Source organism: Primulina huaijiensis, chromosome 9, assembly GCF_012295235.1.
Source record: "Primulina huaijiensis isolate GDHJ02 chromosome 9, ASM1229523v2, whole genome shotgun sequence".
Lineage (NCBI taxonomy): Eukaryota > Viridiplantae > Streptophyta > Magnoliopsida > Lamiales > Gesneriaceae > Primulina > Primulina huaijiensis.
The window spans coordinates 20,848,036-20,866,607 of record NC_133314.1 but is presented as its reverse complement, the minus strand read 5'-3'; the positions used below and the strand labels follow the sequence as shown (position 1 = coordinate 20,866,607).

The following is an 18,572-nucleotide window of genomic DNA, read 5'->3' as shown; positions in this document are numbered from 1 at the left end:
TAAAAATAAAAATGAATATCTAATTGAATTTAATAAAAAAAAAAATCAGACTTAAAAAAATTTATCTAAAAGTCATATATCAATTAAACCATTTATAATAGTTTATGTATCAATTTACCTATTTACCAAAAGTTCGTATACCAAAATATTTTTTACTCCTTCAAAAATATAATTTATCATTTAACTTAAAACTGTTTTTTTATCTAGTATATATACTAATTAATGAATATCTAAGTAATTTATAACTTTTTTATTTAAATAAATATAATAATTGAATATTCAATATAAAATAATAACCATATAAAATGGTTAACATATTTAAAATAAATATAAAAACAATTTCATTATTTAACTATATATAAAATAATGAATCAGTTATTTCATAACCAATAAATGCATTGTAGGACTCACATGGAAATGACACAACAATTTAGAAAGATATTTATAGAAAAATCCGTTGTAGTCGCCATGTATGAGTTAATTATATTAAACTACTAAAAAAGCATGGAAATCCAATGAAAAATGACTTTAATTCAAGAGCTATTGATAATGGCAATTTTTGGCACTTCGACAGGGAACTCGTTTATCTCATCAGTCCAGGGATTCTTCTCCTTAGCCGGTTCAATCCGCCTCAACGCTCTCCAAATCGTGCTGTTACACTTGAATCCAGATCCGAACGCGATTTGCCACGTCCTATCACCCTCGCTAATCCGCCCCTTCGCCTCCAAATAGGCCAACTCGTACCACAGCGTGCTGCTAGATGTGTTACCGAACCTGTAAAGTGTCATCCTCGATGGCTCCATATGCCATCCACTCAACTCAAGATTCTTTTCGACTGCATCTAGCACTGCTCTTCCACCAGCATGAACGCAGAAATGCTCGACAGCGAGTTTGAAATCTGGAACATAAGGCTTGACTTTCATCTTGAATACTTTTCTTGCAACTAATGAGGCAAGAAACAGTATCTGTTCCGACATGGGGAGGATCGATGGGCCTAATTTCATGATGTTTGATTTTAGGGCCTCACCTGCCACGACCATTAGGTCTTTCGAAAGCGCGACGCCTACTTTTTCAACGTCATCCTCTTTCTGAAATACGGAGCTGTAGCTTTTATGATCGGGGCCTTGGTGGGTTCGGATGGTATGCATGAGCTGGTACTTTGCACGACTTTTTTCCGATGGTTTGTTGGAGAGGAGAATGGCAGCTCCTCCCATTCGAAAGATGCAGTTAGAGATTAGCATCGAACGATCGTTGCCATTATACCAATTTAGGGTTATGTTCTCCGTGCTCACTATTAAGGCATAGGAATTGGCGTGAACCTGTTGCATTGATTAAAAAAACATATATCTAGTTAAAGAAGCATTAATCTATTACATATAAACATTAGTAATTATGTGCTTTAATATGTATTCATCGATATTATATTACTAAGTTTGAGATCATTAGAATAACTAACTTTTAGTGTCATAGTCTGTTTTAATAATTATATATTAGTGATCCTCCTGCTCATAGCTCGGAAATGTTTCTAAAAAGGTGGTGGAAATTCTTATGGTCTCTCTCACTCCCTCCAAAAGTTCGTATTTTTAGGTGGCGTGGAGTGCATCATATTATTCCTACATCATGTAACTTACTAGCACATCATGTCCCTACCACTGGAGCGTGCGCATTGTGCCAATTTGCCTATGATTCCACGAGCCATGCGTTATTCTCATGCCCAATAATCAAATCATGCTGGAAGGAAACCATGTTCTGACCATTTTTAAAGAGGGCTTGATTGTTGGACGTGTTGGACATTTCTCTATGGATGAAGAAAAAACTAAATCGAAGGGACTTTGAATCCTTTGCCGTGCGAACTCATGCGATATGGATGGAGAGGCTTCAAATAGTACACAACACCGAGACCAAGGAGATGATGACTAATGTCAATTGGAGTGAAACCATGCTATGTAGCTACCAAAAGGCAAAATCTTCACTGCTAACAGCTACGGCCAGAAGTGAACCTTCATTATCATCGAGAATATGGATTGCACCACCAGTTAATCACTTGCGATTGGATGTTGATGCGGCTTATAATGTCAATTCCAACAGATATGCTATTGGAGGTGTTGTGCGGAATCATGAAGGCCCGCCCTTATTAGCTTTGGGGAAGCAGATTATAAAACCTCTATCTGTGGTAGCTGTAGAACTCATTGTCATTGATGAAGGGATTCAATTGATACATAATCAAAATTTAAGGATACACCAGGTTATATCAGACTCTCTGTTGGCAGTGCAGGCAGTCACTTGCCCAACGGAAGACTATAGTTATATTGGAGCTATTGCTGCAACCATCAGAAACACTCTGGCAACTCAAGGCCTTCTAATTAAAGCTAGAACATGTTTTACGCTTGGCGAACGGAGTTGCGCACTCACTAGCTTCTTTTGCTATTTCATCTCCCTCACCTTTTGCGTGGAAGTTTGGGGATTTTCTTATTTGGTTAGTAAATCTTGTAATCAAGGATTTTTTTCGCTATGAATAAAATTATAAGTTTTCCTGTCAAAAAAATAATTATATACTAGTGTACCAACGCACGCTTAGAATAACTAATTTTTAGTGTCATAGTCTATTTTATTAATTACAGTTATTAATAAAGTGTTAAATTTCATTGTAAGTCACATGTAGCTTAGCGGATAGAACCTACTTTCCTAAATATCAAATTACAGGTTAAATTCCTACTTTGTTTTTTTCTCTTTTCATATTCTATTTATTTTTTTAATTCATATATCAAAATTACAGCGTAGTCCCTCACTATTTCTTATCATTACATTGATCATAATTTAAATATAAATCAAATGAATTATAAAAAATATGTGCACTAGTATAAATTAGTTTTTGTGTACGTTTTTGGACAATATGAATTATCTTTTGCAGTAATTAAATCGTTGTGGTCATATCCTTTTAAACGTGAAATATGCACAATTTGCTGCACATTCAGTGCTTCTTACCTTTGAGGATATTAAAACTGGTAGTAGAAGGTGATCATGGGGTAGATGCAGCAATTTGTCCAAATGGTAACATCCGATGTTTTAATTAGAAGTCTCTAAAAATAATATGACGCTTCTATATATTTAAAATCACTAACAAACTAAATATTTCTCCAACAAAATATTAAAAAATATATTTTGTTATTTTAAATTTAGAATTTAAATTGTCCTGATCTTTTCACCAGCTTGTGGAAAACTTACGCGTAAATCTCTCGATCAAATTCATCATTGTTTTATTCATGTGGCTAAAATCATGGTTTTCTACCAAGAAAGATATCCTACAAACTTGTAAACAAAATGGAATTTCAAGATTAAATTGGAAGTCTAAGATTGATCAAGGTATACGTACTTTATGCTAGAAAGAGTGTGACACTTCTTCTTGATATTATTCATAGATAGCATATATATTTTTTGTGGATAATTCACTATTATTATATACCGAGTGTATTTAATCCTATTCCGCTTTTATAAGAGATATAAAAGGGTGACAAAAAATTACAAACCTGCAAAAGTTGTTTGGCAAGATCAATAGAAATCAACCCAGCACCGCACCCCATTCCACTAAGATTGTAGCTCAAAATGTTACCTCTAAGCTTATAATGGTTCACAACCACCGAAGAAAGAGATGGTGTTGGGTTAAACAAGCTGCAATTCACCACAAGAATCCCGATATCTTTGGCTCTTACACTGGTTTTCGCTAACAAATCATCAATAGCCCCGAACATAACAATCTCTGCTTCTTTTCTTGCCTCGGACATGCATATATTCGGAGGCACGCTGAAAAACGGTTCTGGGAAAGATGTCTTCTGCCCCAAACCTGATCTCTCCACGATTTTCTTTAGAAAAGCTAAGTTCTCGATCAGGTGTGTAATGGTTTACAACAGCAAATGTTCTTGTAAGCAGTTCTCTGCTACACATAACCTCAGGATTGGGCTTGTAACACGCAAAATCGACTATAGGTACACTTTTCTCAGCCTAGTCATGAAGTAAAGCGTGATTAAAGAAACCATCAGCGAAGAACAGACGACGACCGATACATTAATATCGGATTTTAGTCGATCCCATGTCAGGATTAAACCCTTGGCCATTGCTGTGGAAAGACGAACCGAAAAAAATCCCAAGTAAAGGGAGTAGAAACAATTGCGTGGCATGTGAAATCAAGCAGTGACAGCCATGTTTCAAATATTTTGGCCAAAAAGATTGAACAACACTACTATTGTTAGGCGTCTCCTTTCTTTGATTTGTTTTATCACCCGCCATCCTTAAATACAAAGAACAAACTATAGCTAGTACTGAGTATGTATAAACGCTTGAAATCTACCAATAATCCAAACTACCAATCAATTTAATTTAGATACTGTATCAAAAGCTATAGATAATAGTCGCTATATGGTCTGAAATTATGGCTCCAAAGTTCATGAGTGACATAATAAAACTATTTATCTCCTAGCACCAGTTTCATTTTAAAAATATTAAATAAATAATAAAGTATATATTTAATTATAAGAATTTTAAGGGGCTTTCCCAATTCCCCCTTATCGTTAACTATTTGATATAGGGGCTTCAATCTTTACATTTTTTAGCTGCTCCTATAATTTAGGTAATTTATTTGCACCAAACCTAGAGCCGTCCTCTCCTAGCTAGAATTTTTAATGAAGTATAATTATTAAAAAAATTACTCAATTATTCATCCAAATTTTCCCTTGGCCTTACGCATGCATGCTTGTTCTCGGACAGTGGTTATAGGGTGAAGCCATTTTGGAGTGGGTGACCCCTGAGAAAATCTTAGGGTGCGTGTAAGTGAGGATATATGCACGCTGGAAAAACTCGTCTTTGTACCGTAGAGACAGTCGTTGAATCTGAGTCGTTACATTCTTACTCAGTCCGGGCTAGGCTGGGAGGAGCCCGAGCTTGTATGAGTATTTGTTTATCTAATCCACTTCTCTAGTTGTTGCATAACCACGAATGTTTTATATAAGAGTACTTTCTTTACGCGCGCTAGTTCTCCCTCAGTAGCCTTAGGCTCCATATCTCTTACTCTGTCTGAGTCCGAAGATGATCTGGGCTCTTTGCTCCATACCGATATGGGCCTTTTGAGCAAGACACCACTATATAGGCTAACTGGGCTCAACCACAAATGTAACACGGCCTCAATGTAATAAAAACTGATAAGTCCAACAAATCTCAAAACTGTGGATTGTGAAATATTAATTCAACCGGCGTTTCTACCATGACAAGTTGAGTTAATCCGATGAATCTGGACTCATTTTGATCTCTCTAAATTGAACACACCTTGTGAATAGATTTAGTGTATTTTGACATGAAATGATTTCTATAATAGAAAATATTGATTCTGAAAATGTGAGTAAATAAACTTTATATTCTCCAATTCAACCCAAAAACACATTTTTTTTTAAAACTAACGTCACGTACCAAACATACCCTATGTGTCCCAAGTCAGTCCAATTTTTTTTTTTATTTTTTTAAATCCAATACTCTATGGTACAATTGGCAGTCCACATCATATGTTTTCCCTTTTGTTTTTTTTTTGTTTTTTTTCACTATTTTTTTGGCACAATACAACATCAACAATCTCAATTAAAATTGATTAAAATTATCAAAAATCAAAATATACATAATTAGGTTTAAAATTGATAATATATATAGATATCCAAAATATATAACAAATTAATCATGGAAGATATTCAGTTATCGTGTGTACCCTATCAAACCCTTGATTTAAGCGATCAATTATACGAGATACAAGGTGCACAGAGATGCAAATAACCATGAGATAAACAGGCCAAGGGTGTCGTATAAATTACTTTTATCATTAATGTGTCTGATGACAAGAGTCCGAGCCAACAATCATAAAATGGCAAAAATTAGGACGCAATTGTAACTTCGATAGTGACATTGAATAATATTAATTAATAAATAAAATAAAACAAAATAAAATAAAATGTTCAGTATTATAAAAACTCTTTTACAGTATAAAACCTGTGTCACACTCCCGCAGCCACCGTCAGGTATCCCGTAATCCCCACTTCCTCCAACTCGGTCCCATGCCCACCGAAAATCCCCCATCACCACCACCAACATCCGCCACCGTCAACATAAGGCGAACCACGAGCTCTGGCGGTGGCAGTAGTTCAATCATCCTTGAAAAATACCAACTGGGTTCTCTCCTCGGCCGTGGCAGCTTCGCCAAAGTATACAAAGGCCGATCTCTAGAAGACAATACCGTAGAAGTCGCTATAAAAGTCATCGACAAGGCTGCCACTGTCGACGCCGCGATGGAAGCCCGGATACTCCGCGAAGTCTCCGCCATGCGCCGCCTCCACCACCATCCGAACATCCTCAAACTTCACGAAGTGCTGGCTACCAAATCCAAAATTTACCTCGTCATGGAACTCGCCCCCGGTGGGGAGCTCTTCGCCAAACTCGGCCGCTGTCGCCGCTTTTCTGAGTCCAGTGCACGCAGATACTTTCAACAACTTATCTCCGCACTCCGCTTCTGTCACCAAAACGAGGTCGTCCACCGCGACATAAAACCGCAAAATCTCCTTTTGGATCACAAAGGGGCGTTAAAGATCACGGATTTCGGGCTGTCTGCTCTTTCTGAACAGAAAAGAGATGGATTGATCTACACAGCCTGCGGCACTCCGGCATACACCGCACCCGAAGTGGTTTACCATAAAGGATACAACGGGGAAAAGGCGGATGCATGGTCGTGTGGAGTTCTTTTATATGTTTTTCTGGTGGGCAGACTCCCTTTTGACGACAGCAATTTACTGAACATGTACCGTGCGATGCATCGTCGTGAATTCGAGATTCCAGACTGGATTTCGAAATCAGCCAAGAGTATAATTTATAAGCTCATGGACCCAAATCCAAAGACAAGACTGAGCCTTGACGAATTAACCAATCTTTCTTGGTTCAAGAAGTCATTTTCACTCCCCAATCTCGGGCCTCGGCTCAGAAACAGAGCGAAATCTGGGACCCGAGTTTCTTGAACAAAAAGAATTCAAACCCATGTCGAAAGTGAATGCTTTTCACATAATTTCGATGTCTTCTGGGCTGGATTTATCTGGGATTTTTGAGGCCGAGGCGAATAGGAAAGAGATAAGATTTACTTGTGGGATGGAAGCAGGGGAGATTGAAGAGAAGGTGATGAAGATTGGGGAGGAATTAGGATACAGAATACAGAGAGGGAAGGGTGGCAGGATTGGGTTGGTCAAGGGAAGGGTAGTTTTAATTGTGGAGATTTGGGAGGTGTCTCTAGAATTATGGTTGGTGGAGTTGAAGTTGTTTGATGGTTGGGTGGAATTTGGGGATTTGCATTGGGAGGAGTTGAAGTTGGGGCTTAACGATATTGTAGTCTCCTGGCACAATGGGGTATCTTAAAAGTTGGAATTTTAAAAACAAGATACTCTGAACTCGTTGGAATTGATAAAATGAAAACAAAAATGATGGGTTTGATCGAGTCTACCGGATGGATGTAATACAGTGCAAACTATGATCAAATTTATTGGCATTTTGGGGTATCAGATTGGTTTTGGGATTTTATCGGATCAACGAGCAGGGGGTGGGATTAATCTTGTGCAGAGGTTGTGAGACAAAATGATCTGTTCTTTCCTGAATAAATAACGAATATAAACATTGTAAATGAAATTTTACTTCAAGTTGGACAGTTTTAATAAAGAAACTGCATTATTGTTCATAACATGTTCATCTGATTTTGTTGGATTTGTATCATCTGTAGTTCTATCTAACTTGTAACAAAATTCCTACAACTTTCCGGCCTGTTCGTGGATTTTCACGCATCAAATTACGCTGACCCCTTACTCGATCCATCTGTAAATCACAAAACAGAATCACCAGAATCTGAAGATTATTCGGAAGAATGCCACTGTGAGGAACAAAATGTAAAAAAAGGCTGATGCTGATACTACATACTTTTGCTCTTCTGAATTTTTTTTATAAGTAGTTGTATTAAATTACCGTCATAGGTATTGTACAAGTTACTGTCTACTAAGCATCCCAAGATGGTGTATAGCCTCAAGTTACATATGGTCTTTTGAAGGTTATGGAATGAAAAGGAATGCAATGGAAATATATTGCAATTTGGTTAGTTTTGGTAATGAAATGAATGATGAATTATACAATTTAATTCGTATATGAATGACAATGACGATAAAAAGTTCTCCAAGCTCCTATTATTTATGAACTAAATGAATGAAGAAATATGTGGTTATTGTTTGGAAAAACTCTTTTATATGAAAAAAGGTGACCTACTACTATCTTGAGGGGTCCAATTTTTAAGTTCAACTCATGCTGTCAAAATCTCGACGTTGACTATAAGAAATGTGTCTATATAGTGAAAAGTGGATACAAAGTCCATGATTCAACTGTGATATAATATTCCATTTTAGTAAATATTATTTTATATTTTTTTTAAGTTTGAAGCTTTATTTTATTTTTACAAAATTATGTCAAATTTGAAAACAAAATTTTCATTTGACATTTCACGACAGCCATATTAGATTGCTCCACACGCTTATTTCAAATTATCACTTTATTTTTATTTTTTAAAAGTAAATAAAAAATTTTCCCTACTTTTTCATTGCCATAGAAGCATAATAGTTTGTTGGACTCAGAATTTTTTTAATCCCTGGACTTGGTTTTCGTAGGTGAACCATGGGAACTTGGTGAAGCTTTGAGGGGTTTTGCGTAGATTTTCCCGGAAGAATCTAATTGCTACCTTCTTTATGAATATGTAGAAATGGGTCCTTTAATTTTACTCGTGGCTCCATCAAAGAAAGAACGAAAAGATAAGATGGAAAAGAAGGCTAAGAATTGCCATGGATGTAGCTAATGGATCCACGAGCACACAAGGTCAGATGTTGTGCACAAGGACATCAAGAGTAGCAACATTCTCTTGGACTCGAACATGCGAGCCCAAAGTTAAAATCAGGCTGCAACGCCATACCAATGCACATTGTCGGTACACAATGCTATTATCTAGCCGATGGCCTAATGGATGTTTTTTCATAGGGGTCGTGCTTATCTCGGGTAGTGAGGCTATTGATGAAGAAGGGAAAGTTTTGTGGGCTAGCGTAAATGGGATTTTGGATGGAAAATAGGAGAGGAAGTTGATAATAATTGGATTTACAATTCTAGGATGTAATTAATCATTGTTTTTTACTATCTAATTAGTCTTAGTTTTTGATATCCTTGTAGCGAAGTACAAAGTACGAAAAGGCTCTATAAAATGTGCAATTTAAATTAAACAAACAAAATCTTAAAGTTTGATACTATCTATATATTTTAAGCTAAATGTCACTCATAATCACAAGTATTTAAGATATTAAATATTTATGTATAATATCTACCCAACTAAAACAAATTATGATGCCGAGCGGTAAGGATACCAACTTTAACTATTGTTTGCCTACCCCCTGAAGAGTTGCTTTATCACACTTTTGCCCTACCACTCTCTCTGCGAAAATAATCCCACTTTTCGAAAAAACACGCGTCCCACATAAAGCGTACGAAAACACAGACATTGCCACTTTCGCGAAAAGTTCTGACCTTTCACAACACAAACCCTAGCCCCAAAATTCCGGTAAACCGTCCTGAAGTCTCCGGCATGACGATGAATCCACCGGATGGGTACGCAGCAGATGACTTTCTCGAGCAAATACTCTCGATCCCTTCATATACCGGGCTGTCCGGAGCCGACTCTGGTAACTCGTCTGAAACGGCATCTTTGAATCACAGTGTATCCCATCTTGGCTCAGCTGCTGCTGTAGGCTCTGGTCTGCACAATCACACGTTGTTTCCGTTGGGCCTTAGCCTAGATAACGGTCATGAAGCGGTTAGTTACTGTGGTGGCTTTACGGTGAAGCCTGTAAGCTTTAGCGTTTAGCATTAGCCCCTTTTTCTGGTTCAATTTGGGGTTGATATGAGTGTCAATTTACGAGAGATCGTGTTTCCAAGACTCTGTGTATGTGTGAACTGTGTGTGGCGTGCTTGGGACGGAGTGAACTTAAACTATGGGGCTTTCGAGGGAGCGGTTTAACTGCTTCGCGGGGAATTTGGATTTATAAAAAACATATTATTTAAAATTGGTCTCGTCGCCCCTGGTCCTCAGTCCTCTCTTGGTGTTTGATTGTCGTAAACCATTAACGGGGTACTGTGAATTCTGTTCTTGCAGGAAAGGGAAGCGGTTAATAATAACATCGGAAGTCTATATCCAGCCTTTAACCATTTACAGGGCCATGCAATCCGCCACCCCGTGCCTCAGGTTCAGCAGGTCGTACAGTAAATGTATAGATATTTTGTATAATGTTAATTTTGTGCCGTTTGTTGCAGCTAGCTGATTTAGGCGTGACTTTTCTAGTTATTTATTTATTTATTTTTGAATTACTAAGCATGGGTGGTTGTTATTGTCTGGAGATAGCAGGAATCGATATAAGTTAGTTTGGTAGGTTGATGCATATGGTGGAGGTGCAAATTCTTTATTTTTTTACCAGGTTAAACTAAAATCAGGCTATTTCAGTTGCAGGAATGTATATTAGCTAGTTTAGTAATTTGATAATCTGATGAAGGTGCGAATTCTTAATTTTTTATCCATGTGAAACTAAAATTAGGTTATTTCAGTGCACTCCTAAACGTAGTTGTTCTGCTGAGTGAGTAGTTTCTAATGCGTTTATATTATATGACAGGATAAGGTTTGAGGCTAGTGCTAAGCGTGTTTGATTAGTCTCGTGATGACTTGTGTTGTTTTGAATTCCTCTATGTTCACTGGAATTTTCGGTTTTTGAGTGAAGTAAATAAGGCCTGTTTGCAATTTTTGAACAGAAGTAATATATGTGATCAGTGTGGGTAACTGTTTCTCCAGTTTACTCTTTGTATTCGCTTTTCCAAAACAGAGGCATTATTTGTTAAATCGATGATATCACGCTAGATGCCAAAATAAGTTTGCTATACTTCTCAGGCTTTTCAAGGGCAACTTACGCATAGCACTGCAGTCACTGTTCCACATGCCCCTGGAATTAGGCCAAGAGTTCGTGCACGAAGAGGGCAAGCAACTGATCCTCATAGCATCGCTGAGCGGGTATATTTATTATAAACGAGCTCTAAAGTATGATATTCTGATGAAGAAATTTGTGATTCTTCAAATTGATGCTAATATATTACAGTAAAGTTAATATTTCTTGATACAGCTGCGTAGAGAAAGGATATCAGAACGAATCAAGGCATTGCAAGAACTTGTTCCCAGCTGCAACAAGGTGCATAATCTTCATTTGCCACAAGTCTTTTATCTACTTGGATTAAAATATGCGCCTACCATATGAAGTTTATTATCTCTTTTCTCCTCTCTTTTTTCAGACAGATAGGGCTGCCATGCTTGATGAGATACTTGACTATGTAAAGTTTTTGAGGCTCCAAGTCAAGGTAAGAAGATTCATGTTTTCATAACCAGATTTCCCATTCTTCAGTGGTTAACTTTTCGTTAGTTTGCAAGTATTGCTTTCTATTGTATGCTTGTGCCATCGCACAAGACTTTTTAGACTATAATACCTTTATTCTTCTAAGGTTAGGTTTTTTTTTTGTTTTCTAGGCGTCTTTGAATCATGCTTGTATTTTAGTTTGTTCTTAACATTTGTTGATTGATATTTCTGTTAAGTGTTGATGTTTTTTCAATGACTTGGCTTATGTCCACCTCATTGCACTTCATTTGTTTTTTTTACTGATGGAGTTGATTATATTCGAGGATTTAGCATTTGTATAATGGAGTTGGGGCTTTCTTCATAACCTTTTCTCCCGGTTGGTGTATGTGAAAAAGAGTGATGAACTCCTTTTTGTCATACGTTGGTCCAAAGAACGAGAATCAACTTTCTTAAGTCCATTGTTCCTCGGTAGCTCAGTGATAGAGCGGTCGGCTGTTAATTGACTGGTCGTAGGTTCAAATCCTACTTGGGGAGAATTTTGATCGCATTTCTAACTCGGACCTAGCGATCCATGCCGTTCTCCTTAGTTTCTAAACTAGTCCTACCAGTTCGCCTAGTAGACTCACTCTACCAAGGATAAACAAAGGCTGGAACTATTCAATTTATTGTTTAATGAAATATTTGCTTTTCAAAATAGCGGACCTTTTCTTAATACAAATATGGCGACCCTGTGGTCTATATGTATTTGGCTTGTTGCAAGAATGTTTGAAGGATTTAAACTAGCTCTTTGTTCGCATAATATTGTGCAAGAAGATTCTCCGTGTTTATGATATTATGTGACATGACCTGTTCTTGTGGCATTCCATATATTACACTCGTCAAGTCCTCTCGAGGCCCAAATAGGAGAAGGCAGTTTTATTGAGCTTAAAATTCCTACAGGTTTTAAGCATGAGTAGGCTAGGTGGGGCTGGTGCAGTAGCACAACTTGTTGCTGACATTCCACTACAATCCATGGAGGTAACTAAAAATACTTCAACTGGTCACATGAACATGCTTGCAAAGGTCATTATACAAAATTTATTTTTCTGTTTGTTACTTTCAGGGTGAAACGAGTGAAATAGGATCTAACCAGCAGGTGTGGGAGAAGTGGTCGAATGAGGAAACAGAAAATGAGGTAGCTAAACTCATGGAGGAAGACGTGGGGGCTGCAATGCAATTCCTTCAATCCAAATCACTTTGTATCATGCCTATATCACTTGCATCCCTCATCTATCCCACTAATCAATCTGATGACTCCACCCTTGTCAAACCTGAGCCACCTGCCCCCTCATAATCCTACAAGTCATTGCGCGTGCCTATAATAACTCCTATCAGACCTCACTCCCACTATACATACATCTCTTTCCGTGTCTATTTGCTTATCAAAGTCGGATGCCACAATTTTGCTTTCGTTGCACTTTTGTCCCACTACCTCTTCCTAGAAGTCTTCTATATGTTATGGCATTCTCAAGTTCGATATGATGGCGATGTTGAAGTATAAAAAAATGGTCGGAAGTGCTTTGTAATGGAGTTGATAAATTTCAAAAAAGGTATCATAATATGGTTCTCCCTGCTTTATTTAGTGGGTTGGTGGGGAGTGGGGAGACTTCGCGTTTTGCTTGTGGATGGACGACTCTTGTACGAAGCCCTGATATTGTTAGTACCTAATTCGACATATAATGTAATAATTCAGTGTGAGGTCCAAGTGGCTATCGTGTTATCGAAAAATATCGTTGGGGGTAAGATATGACACCACACACATATATATAATTCATGTGTCGGACATACACACGAAAAACTTTTGAGAGACATGGATGCATATATATTATATGTGAACACAAATTCTTACGATGATCGATTCGTCTAATAAGAGACTTCTCATATATATATATATATATAGTAATAATAATACAAAAATTTCTATAAAATTATTTGTCTCAATTTCGTGAGATATATCTTATATTCGGTTCAATGTTGAAAAAATATTATTTTTATGTCAAAAATGTTATTTTTTATTTTAAATATAAATTTTATTGATCGTTTTCACATTTATGCTATCCTACTCGTTTGTTTGTCAAATTATTGGTATTTTGTCCAAGTTGTTTTGGCTTCGCTAACAAATGTAGTTTTAAAAAGAGTATTTTTCATGTCAATATACTCGTACAAATTTGTAATTGAGACTAAATTATAGATTTGCAAATTGTCTTCAAAAGTTGATGAAGAATTTGAATTATATAGATAAATGTTATTACAATACTTTTTCCCTTGGACTTAGTCATATATATTTTACCCCAAAAGATGACGATGATGAATAACATTGAGATCAACAAAATAAAGTAATAATGAATTATTATTTTTCAAAAAGGGTTGAATTTGTGATCGATATCAAAAGAAACGGGATAAAAATGAATTTTACTCTATATTGATTCTATTCAGGACCACTAAAAATAATTTATTATTCTCGGACTTTATTGTTTCTCAACAAAAAAAAAAACGTTTTTCTTGTTCATCATATTGTCAACTTGTAATTTGTTTGTTTTTGTTAATACTCTATTCATCCCAAATATCAATTATATAGATTTTATTTTTTTTTCCGATTGTCTCAAATACATAGTATAATTTTGAGAATCAGCAACATTTTTTCTTTTTTTTTTTTTTTTACTATAGACTTATCAATTAAAATTTGAAAATCTTTACGTTATTTTTTGGATAATTTAAATAAAGATAAAAGCATTATTTTAATCTTTTTAGGGATTGACCAACTTGCCTTCAAACCGATATTATTTTCATTTTTTAACCCAAACTAATAAAGTAAAGCTCTCCAAAACAGAATCGGCCAATCATGGCTATGATTACTTTTATCTTTTAGTGAAAAATTTGACAATAGATTCGAGAGCAATTCGAAGGTGTAATAATAAGCAGTAAAAAGAAGACTTTTTTCTCCATATAATTATACCTAAATGATCAATGCAACAACTTCCAAATCATTCCGATTTCATTTTAAATAATTTTAATCGAACTCTTTTCAAGATTTTGCTATAGAAATCATCGTGAAAATATTTGTTTTATGATAACACTACAAAAAAAAGTGAGATTAGCGATGGTTTCTGACAAACCGTTGCTAGTATAGCGACGGTTTTTACTAAACCGTCGCAATTGTAGCGACATCTTTTGATAATTCCGTCGCTTCCTTGATATAGCGACGATTTTAGATAATCTGTCGCTACTTAGCGACAGTTTTTCAAAAACCGTCGCTAATATGACGACGGTTTTTGATACACCGTCGCTATAATAGCGACGATGTTTCATTAAACCGTCGCCTACAAAAGTATGCGACAGTTTATCAAAACGGTCGCTATTGTAGCGACGGTTTGACATTAACCGTCGCTATATTAGCGACCGTTTGTCAAAACCCGTCGCTATTTTGTGCGACGGGTTATATGTACGACGGTATAATAAAAAACCGTCGCCATATGTGGCGACGGTTATTCTTGTCCGTCGCTAATAGCGACATTTGAACAACAACCGTCGCCGATCTAGATCGGCGACGTTTTGTTACAAAACCGTCGCGTTTCCGTTGCTAATGGCGACGGTTGTTTCAATAACCGTCGCTATGATTCTTTATATACCGAAGTTTTCGAACATTTTTACTTTAGCGATTTTCGCCTTTTCGGTTTTTTTTACTTTGTAGCGAAAGTCTATAGATTTTTTCGCATTATCGGTTTTTTACTTTGTACTAACATATTTTTGTATTAATTTTGTAGATGTTGAAGTTTTAATCAAATATAACAATCTACACCAGATGATCTCGATCACAAGAACAACTGCATCAAGTTAAAAAAGAATTTAGAATGCACAACATATTACGTGGTTCGGCCTTACGGCGTACATCCACGGGAAAACAGCCAGTAACTCTTTATTGATCACCAATGAGTTGGAGTTCCAGAAAGGAATTTACAGAGAGTAATAGATCACACACATAGAAAACTCTCTAACTTATTTCTTAGTTCTTCAAGCTTTCTATCTTTTCTCTCGTGTTTCAATCTCTCTTCTCTCCTTTCTCTTTTTTCATCACGATCTCTCTCATGACTTTAACAGCTAGCCTTTCCTTACCTTTTTTTGGATTGTCACCGGTTAGTTAGTTGAGTTTTATAACTACCACTAACTTCTCTTCCAGTTCTGATCCCTCCAAGAGCTTGCCAACTGGACGATACCTTTCTTTGGGAGACACTCATCTCAACAATCTCCACCTTGGCTTCCAAATACAGGCTGTTTTCCGGTACCTGTGGTTTTATTCCAATTCTACCACATTGACTAAGTTCAAGCAGTGTTTAAACTTAGCTTGTGGTAATGCTTTTGTCATCATATATGCCGGATTATCATGAGTTGAGATTTTCTCTACCTTAACTTGGCCTTTTGTTGTGATGTCTCTTATAAAATGTAATTTTATTTCAATGTGTTTACACCTTTCATGGAAGACTTGGTGTTTAGAGAGATGTATTGCTCCTTGATTATCACAGTGAACAGCTACGCACTGCTGACTCACACCAAGTTCTTCTAGTATGGCTTTGAGCCATACTGCCTCTTTTATTCCCTCGGTGAGAGCTACATACTCTGCTTCAGTCGTTGACAATGCAACTACTGGTTGTAGAGTGGCTTTCCAGCTGATAGCCGTTCCATAGAGAGTGAAGATAAATCCAGTAAGTGATTTTCTGGTATCCACATTCCCTGCATAATCAGAGTCCACGAATCCAACCAGTGGTTGTTTCTCATTTCCTTGTTGTCTGAACATCAATCCCAAGTTTGAGGCTCCTTTCAAATACCTCATGGTCCACTTTAAAGCCTCCCAATGTAATTCTCCTGGGTTGGCCATAAATCTTGATTCCACACTCATAGCATATGCAAGGTCGGGCCTACTGCATACCATGCTATACATAATGCTTCCAACCCCATTTGCGTAGGATTTGTTCTTCATGATTTCCTCTTCAGCTTCACTGTTTGGAGAGTGATCTTTTGATAATTTGAAGTGTTGGCCGATTGGTGTTCCTACTGGCTTTGATGTAAGCATCCTTGCTCTTTGTAGAACTTTCTTTATATATGTGCCTTGGCTCAAATACAAGGTCCTCTTTTCCCTATCCCTATAGATGTCCATCCCAAGAATTCTTCTCGCCTCTCCTAATTCATTCATTTCAAATTTAGAACTTAATTTTCTTTTGAGATCTTGCAAGTCAGTTCTGTTGTTACTTGCAACTAGCATGTTATCAACATAGAGAAGCAGAAAGATCTTGGGTTGTTTTCTAGTGTCTCTTAGGTATATACAGCTATCAAAGTTACTTCTCACAAAGTTAATTTGTGTCATGAACTCATCAAACCGTCGGTACCACTGTCTGGGACTTTTCTTTAGGCCATATAACGATTTCTTTAACAGGCATATCTTTTCTTTATTTTCTGAAGTTCTAAAGCCCTCTGGTTGTTCCATGAATATGGTTTCTTCCAGATTTCCGTGCAGGAATGCTGTTTTGACATCAAGTTGTTCTAATTCCAGATCAAATTGTGTAACTAACGCCAATAGAATTCTGATGGATGCATGTTTAACGACGGGGGAATAGATTTCATTGAAATCAATTCCTTCCACTTGAGTGTATCCCTTGGCCACTAGTCTAGCTTTATATTGGACTTCACCATTTCTTGGTCCAGAGTCTGTGAGCTTGAATATCCACTTACATCCCACCACTCTTTGCACCTTCGGTCTGGCCACCAATTCCCATGTTTTGTTCTTGTTTAATGAGTTCATTTCTTCATTCATAGCATCAAGTCATTTGTTCCTTTGTGTGCATTCCATGGCTTCGCTATAAGAGTTTGGCTCTGGGGATTCTATGTACTCTGCTATGTTTAGTGCAATGAAACCATGTCAGCTTGTCCAAACCTCTGGGGTGGTTTTATTTCTCTTTTCTTTCTATCTCTTGTCAGCATATAGGAGCCATTATCTTTCCCAGTGGCTGTTGTGCCCTCTTCCAGTTTTCTGGGATCATCAGTTTCAATGGATTCTTGAGAGACTTCTTCAGTATTCTCAGAGTTCTCCACCTCAATTTGTGTTTCCATGGGGGGCTCACTTGGTGGAGTTGATTTGCCTTTATGATGAATGTATCCCATTTTGGCTTCATCAAATATTATATCCGTTGAGATGAAACACTTGGGCCCTTTATCTTCTAGATTCCACACCTTATATCCTTTCACTCCAGTTGGATATCCGATGAAGATACATTTTACTGCTCGTGCTCTAATTGTCTCTCTTAATGTGAGCATACGCCAGGCATCCAAACACCCTGAGATTTTTATAATCTGTTGGAGCTCCTTTCCACATCTCCATTGGGGTTTTGTGGTTTATGGCACTTGAAGGGCACCTATTGATTAGATAGCAGGCTGTAGTCACAGCTTCTCCCCAAAAGACTTTTGGCAGCCCAGCATTTAACAGCATGGATCTTGTTCTTTCCAATAGAGTTCGATTCATACGCTCTGCTACCCCATTTTGTTGGGGGGTCCTGGCAACTGTCTTGTGCCTCAAGATACCCTTCTTTGCACATAGTTGGTTAAACTTTTCTGAGCAATACTCCAATCCATTATCAGTTCTAAGATACTTGAGCTTCATGTCTATTTGGTTTTCGCACAATACCAACCATTCCTTGAACTTTGCAAATGCTTCATCTTTTGTTTTAAGTACATAGACCCAAAGTCTTCTAGAGTAATCATCTATTATTGACATGAAATATCTTCCACCAGCATGTGTTGCTGTCCTTGAGGGAACCATATGTCTAAGTGTACATACTCGAATGGTCTCGAAGTAGAGTGTTTTCCAGGCTCAAACTTTACTCTTTTTGCTTTTCCTAATATACAGAATTCACAATTGTCCATCCCTTGAATGTTGTCCCCACAAAGAAGTTTCTGTTTTGATAATTCCATTAACCCCTTTTCACTTAGGTGGCCAAGTCTTAAATGCCAAAGCCATGTTTTATCATTTTTGTTTTCTGCTACAGCCGATCTTCCCAGCAC

General features: G+C 37.1%; 1 protein-coding gene, 1 non-coding gene and 2 pseudogenes across 3 annotated transcripts; 3 read left to right on the top strand and 1 right to left on the bottom strand.

Annotated features, from left to right (window-relative positions):
- Positions 1 to 523: 523 nt before the first annotated feature.
- LOC140985019 (3-ketoacyl-CoA synthase 20-like) lies at positions 524 to 4,393 on the bottom strand (annotated as a pseudogene).
- A 1,621-nt stretch (positions 4,394 to 6,014) lies between these two features.
- On the top strand, positions 6,015 to 7,741 carry LOC140985020 (CBL-interacting serine/threonine-protein kinase 7-like; annotated as a pseudogene).
- A 1,809-nt stretch (positions 7,742 to 9,550) lies between these two features.
- Positions 9,551 to 13,220, top strand: LOC140984779 (transcription factor UNE12-like). 2 transcript variants are annotated; one of them, XM_073452395.1, is made up of 7 exons: positions 9,551 to 9,937; positions 10,244 to 10,342; positions 11,027 to 11,146; positions 11,256 to 11,321; positions 11,422 to 11,487; positions 12,423 to 12,500; positions 12,586 to 13,220. In XM_073452395.1, the coding sequence occupies exons 1-7, from the start codon at positions 9,677 to 9,679 to the stop codon at positions 12,814 to 12,816; spliced, it is 921 nt and encodes a 306-aa protein (XP_073308496.1). In that variant the 5' UTR covers positions 9,551 to 9,676; the 3' UTR covers positions 12,817 to 13,220. The 2 variants fall into 2 exon arrangements, with proteins under 2 accessions (XP_073308496.1, XP_073308497.1); XM_073452396.1 differs by having other exon boundaries at positions 9,552 to 9,904.
- TRNAN-GUU (transfer RNA asparagine (anticodon GUU)) lies at positions 11,946 to 12,017 on the top strand. Its single transcript has one exon. It is a non-coding gene; the product is annotated as a tRNA-Asn (tRNA).
- Positions 13,221 to 18,572: the final 5,352 nt, after the last annotated feature.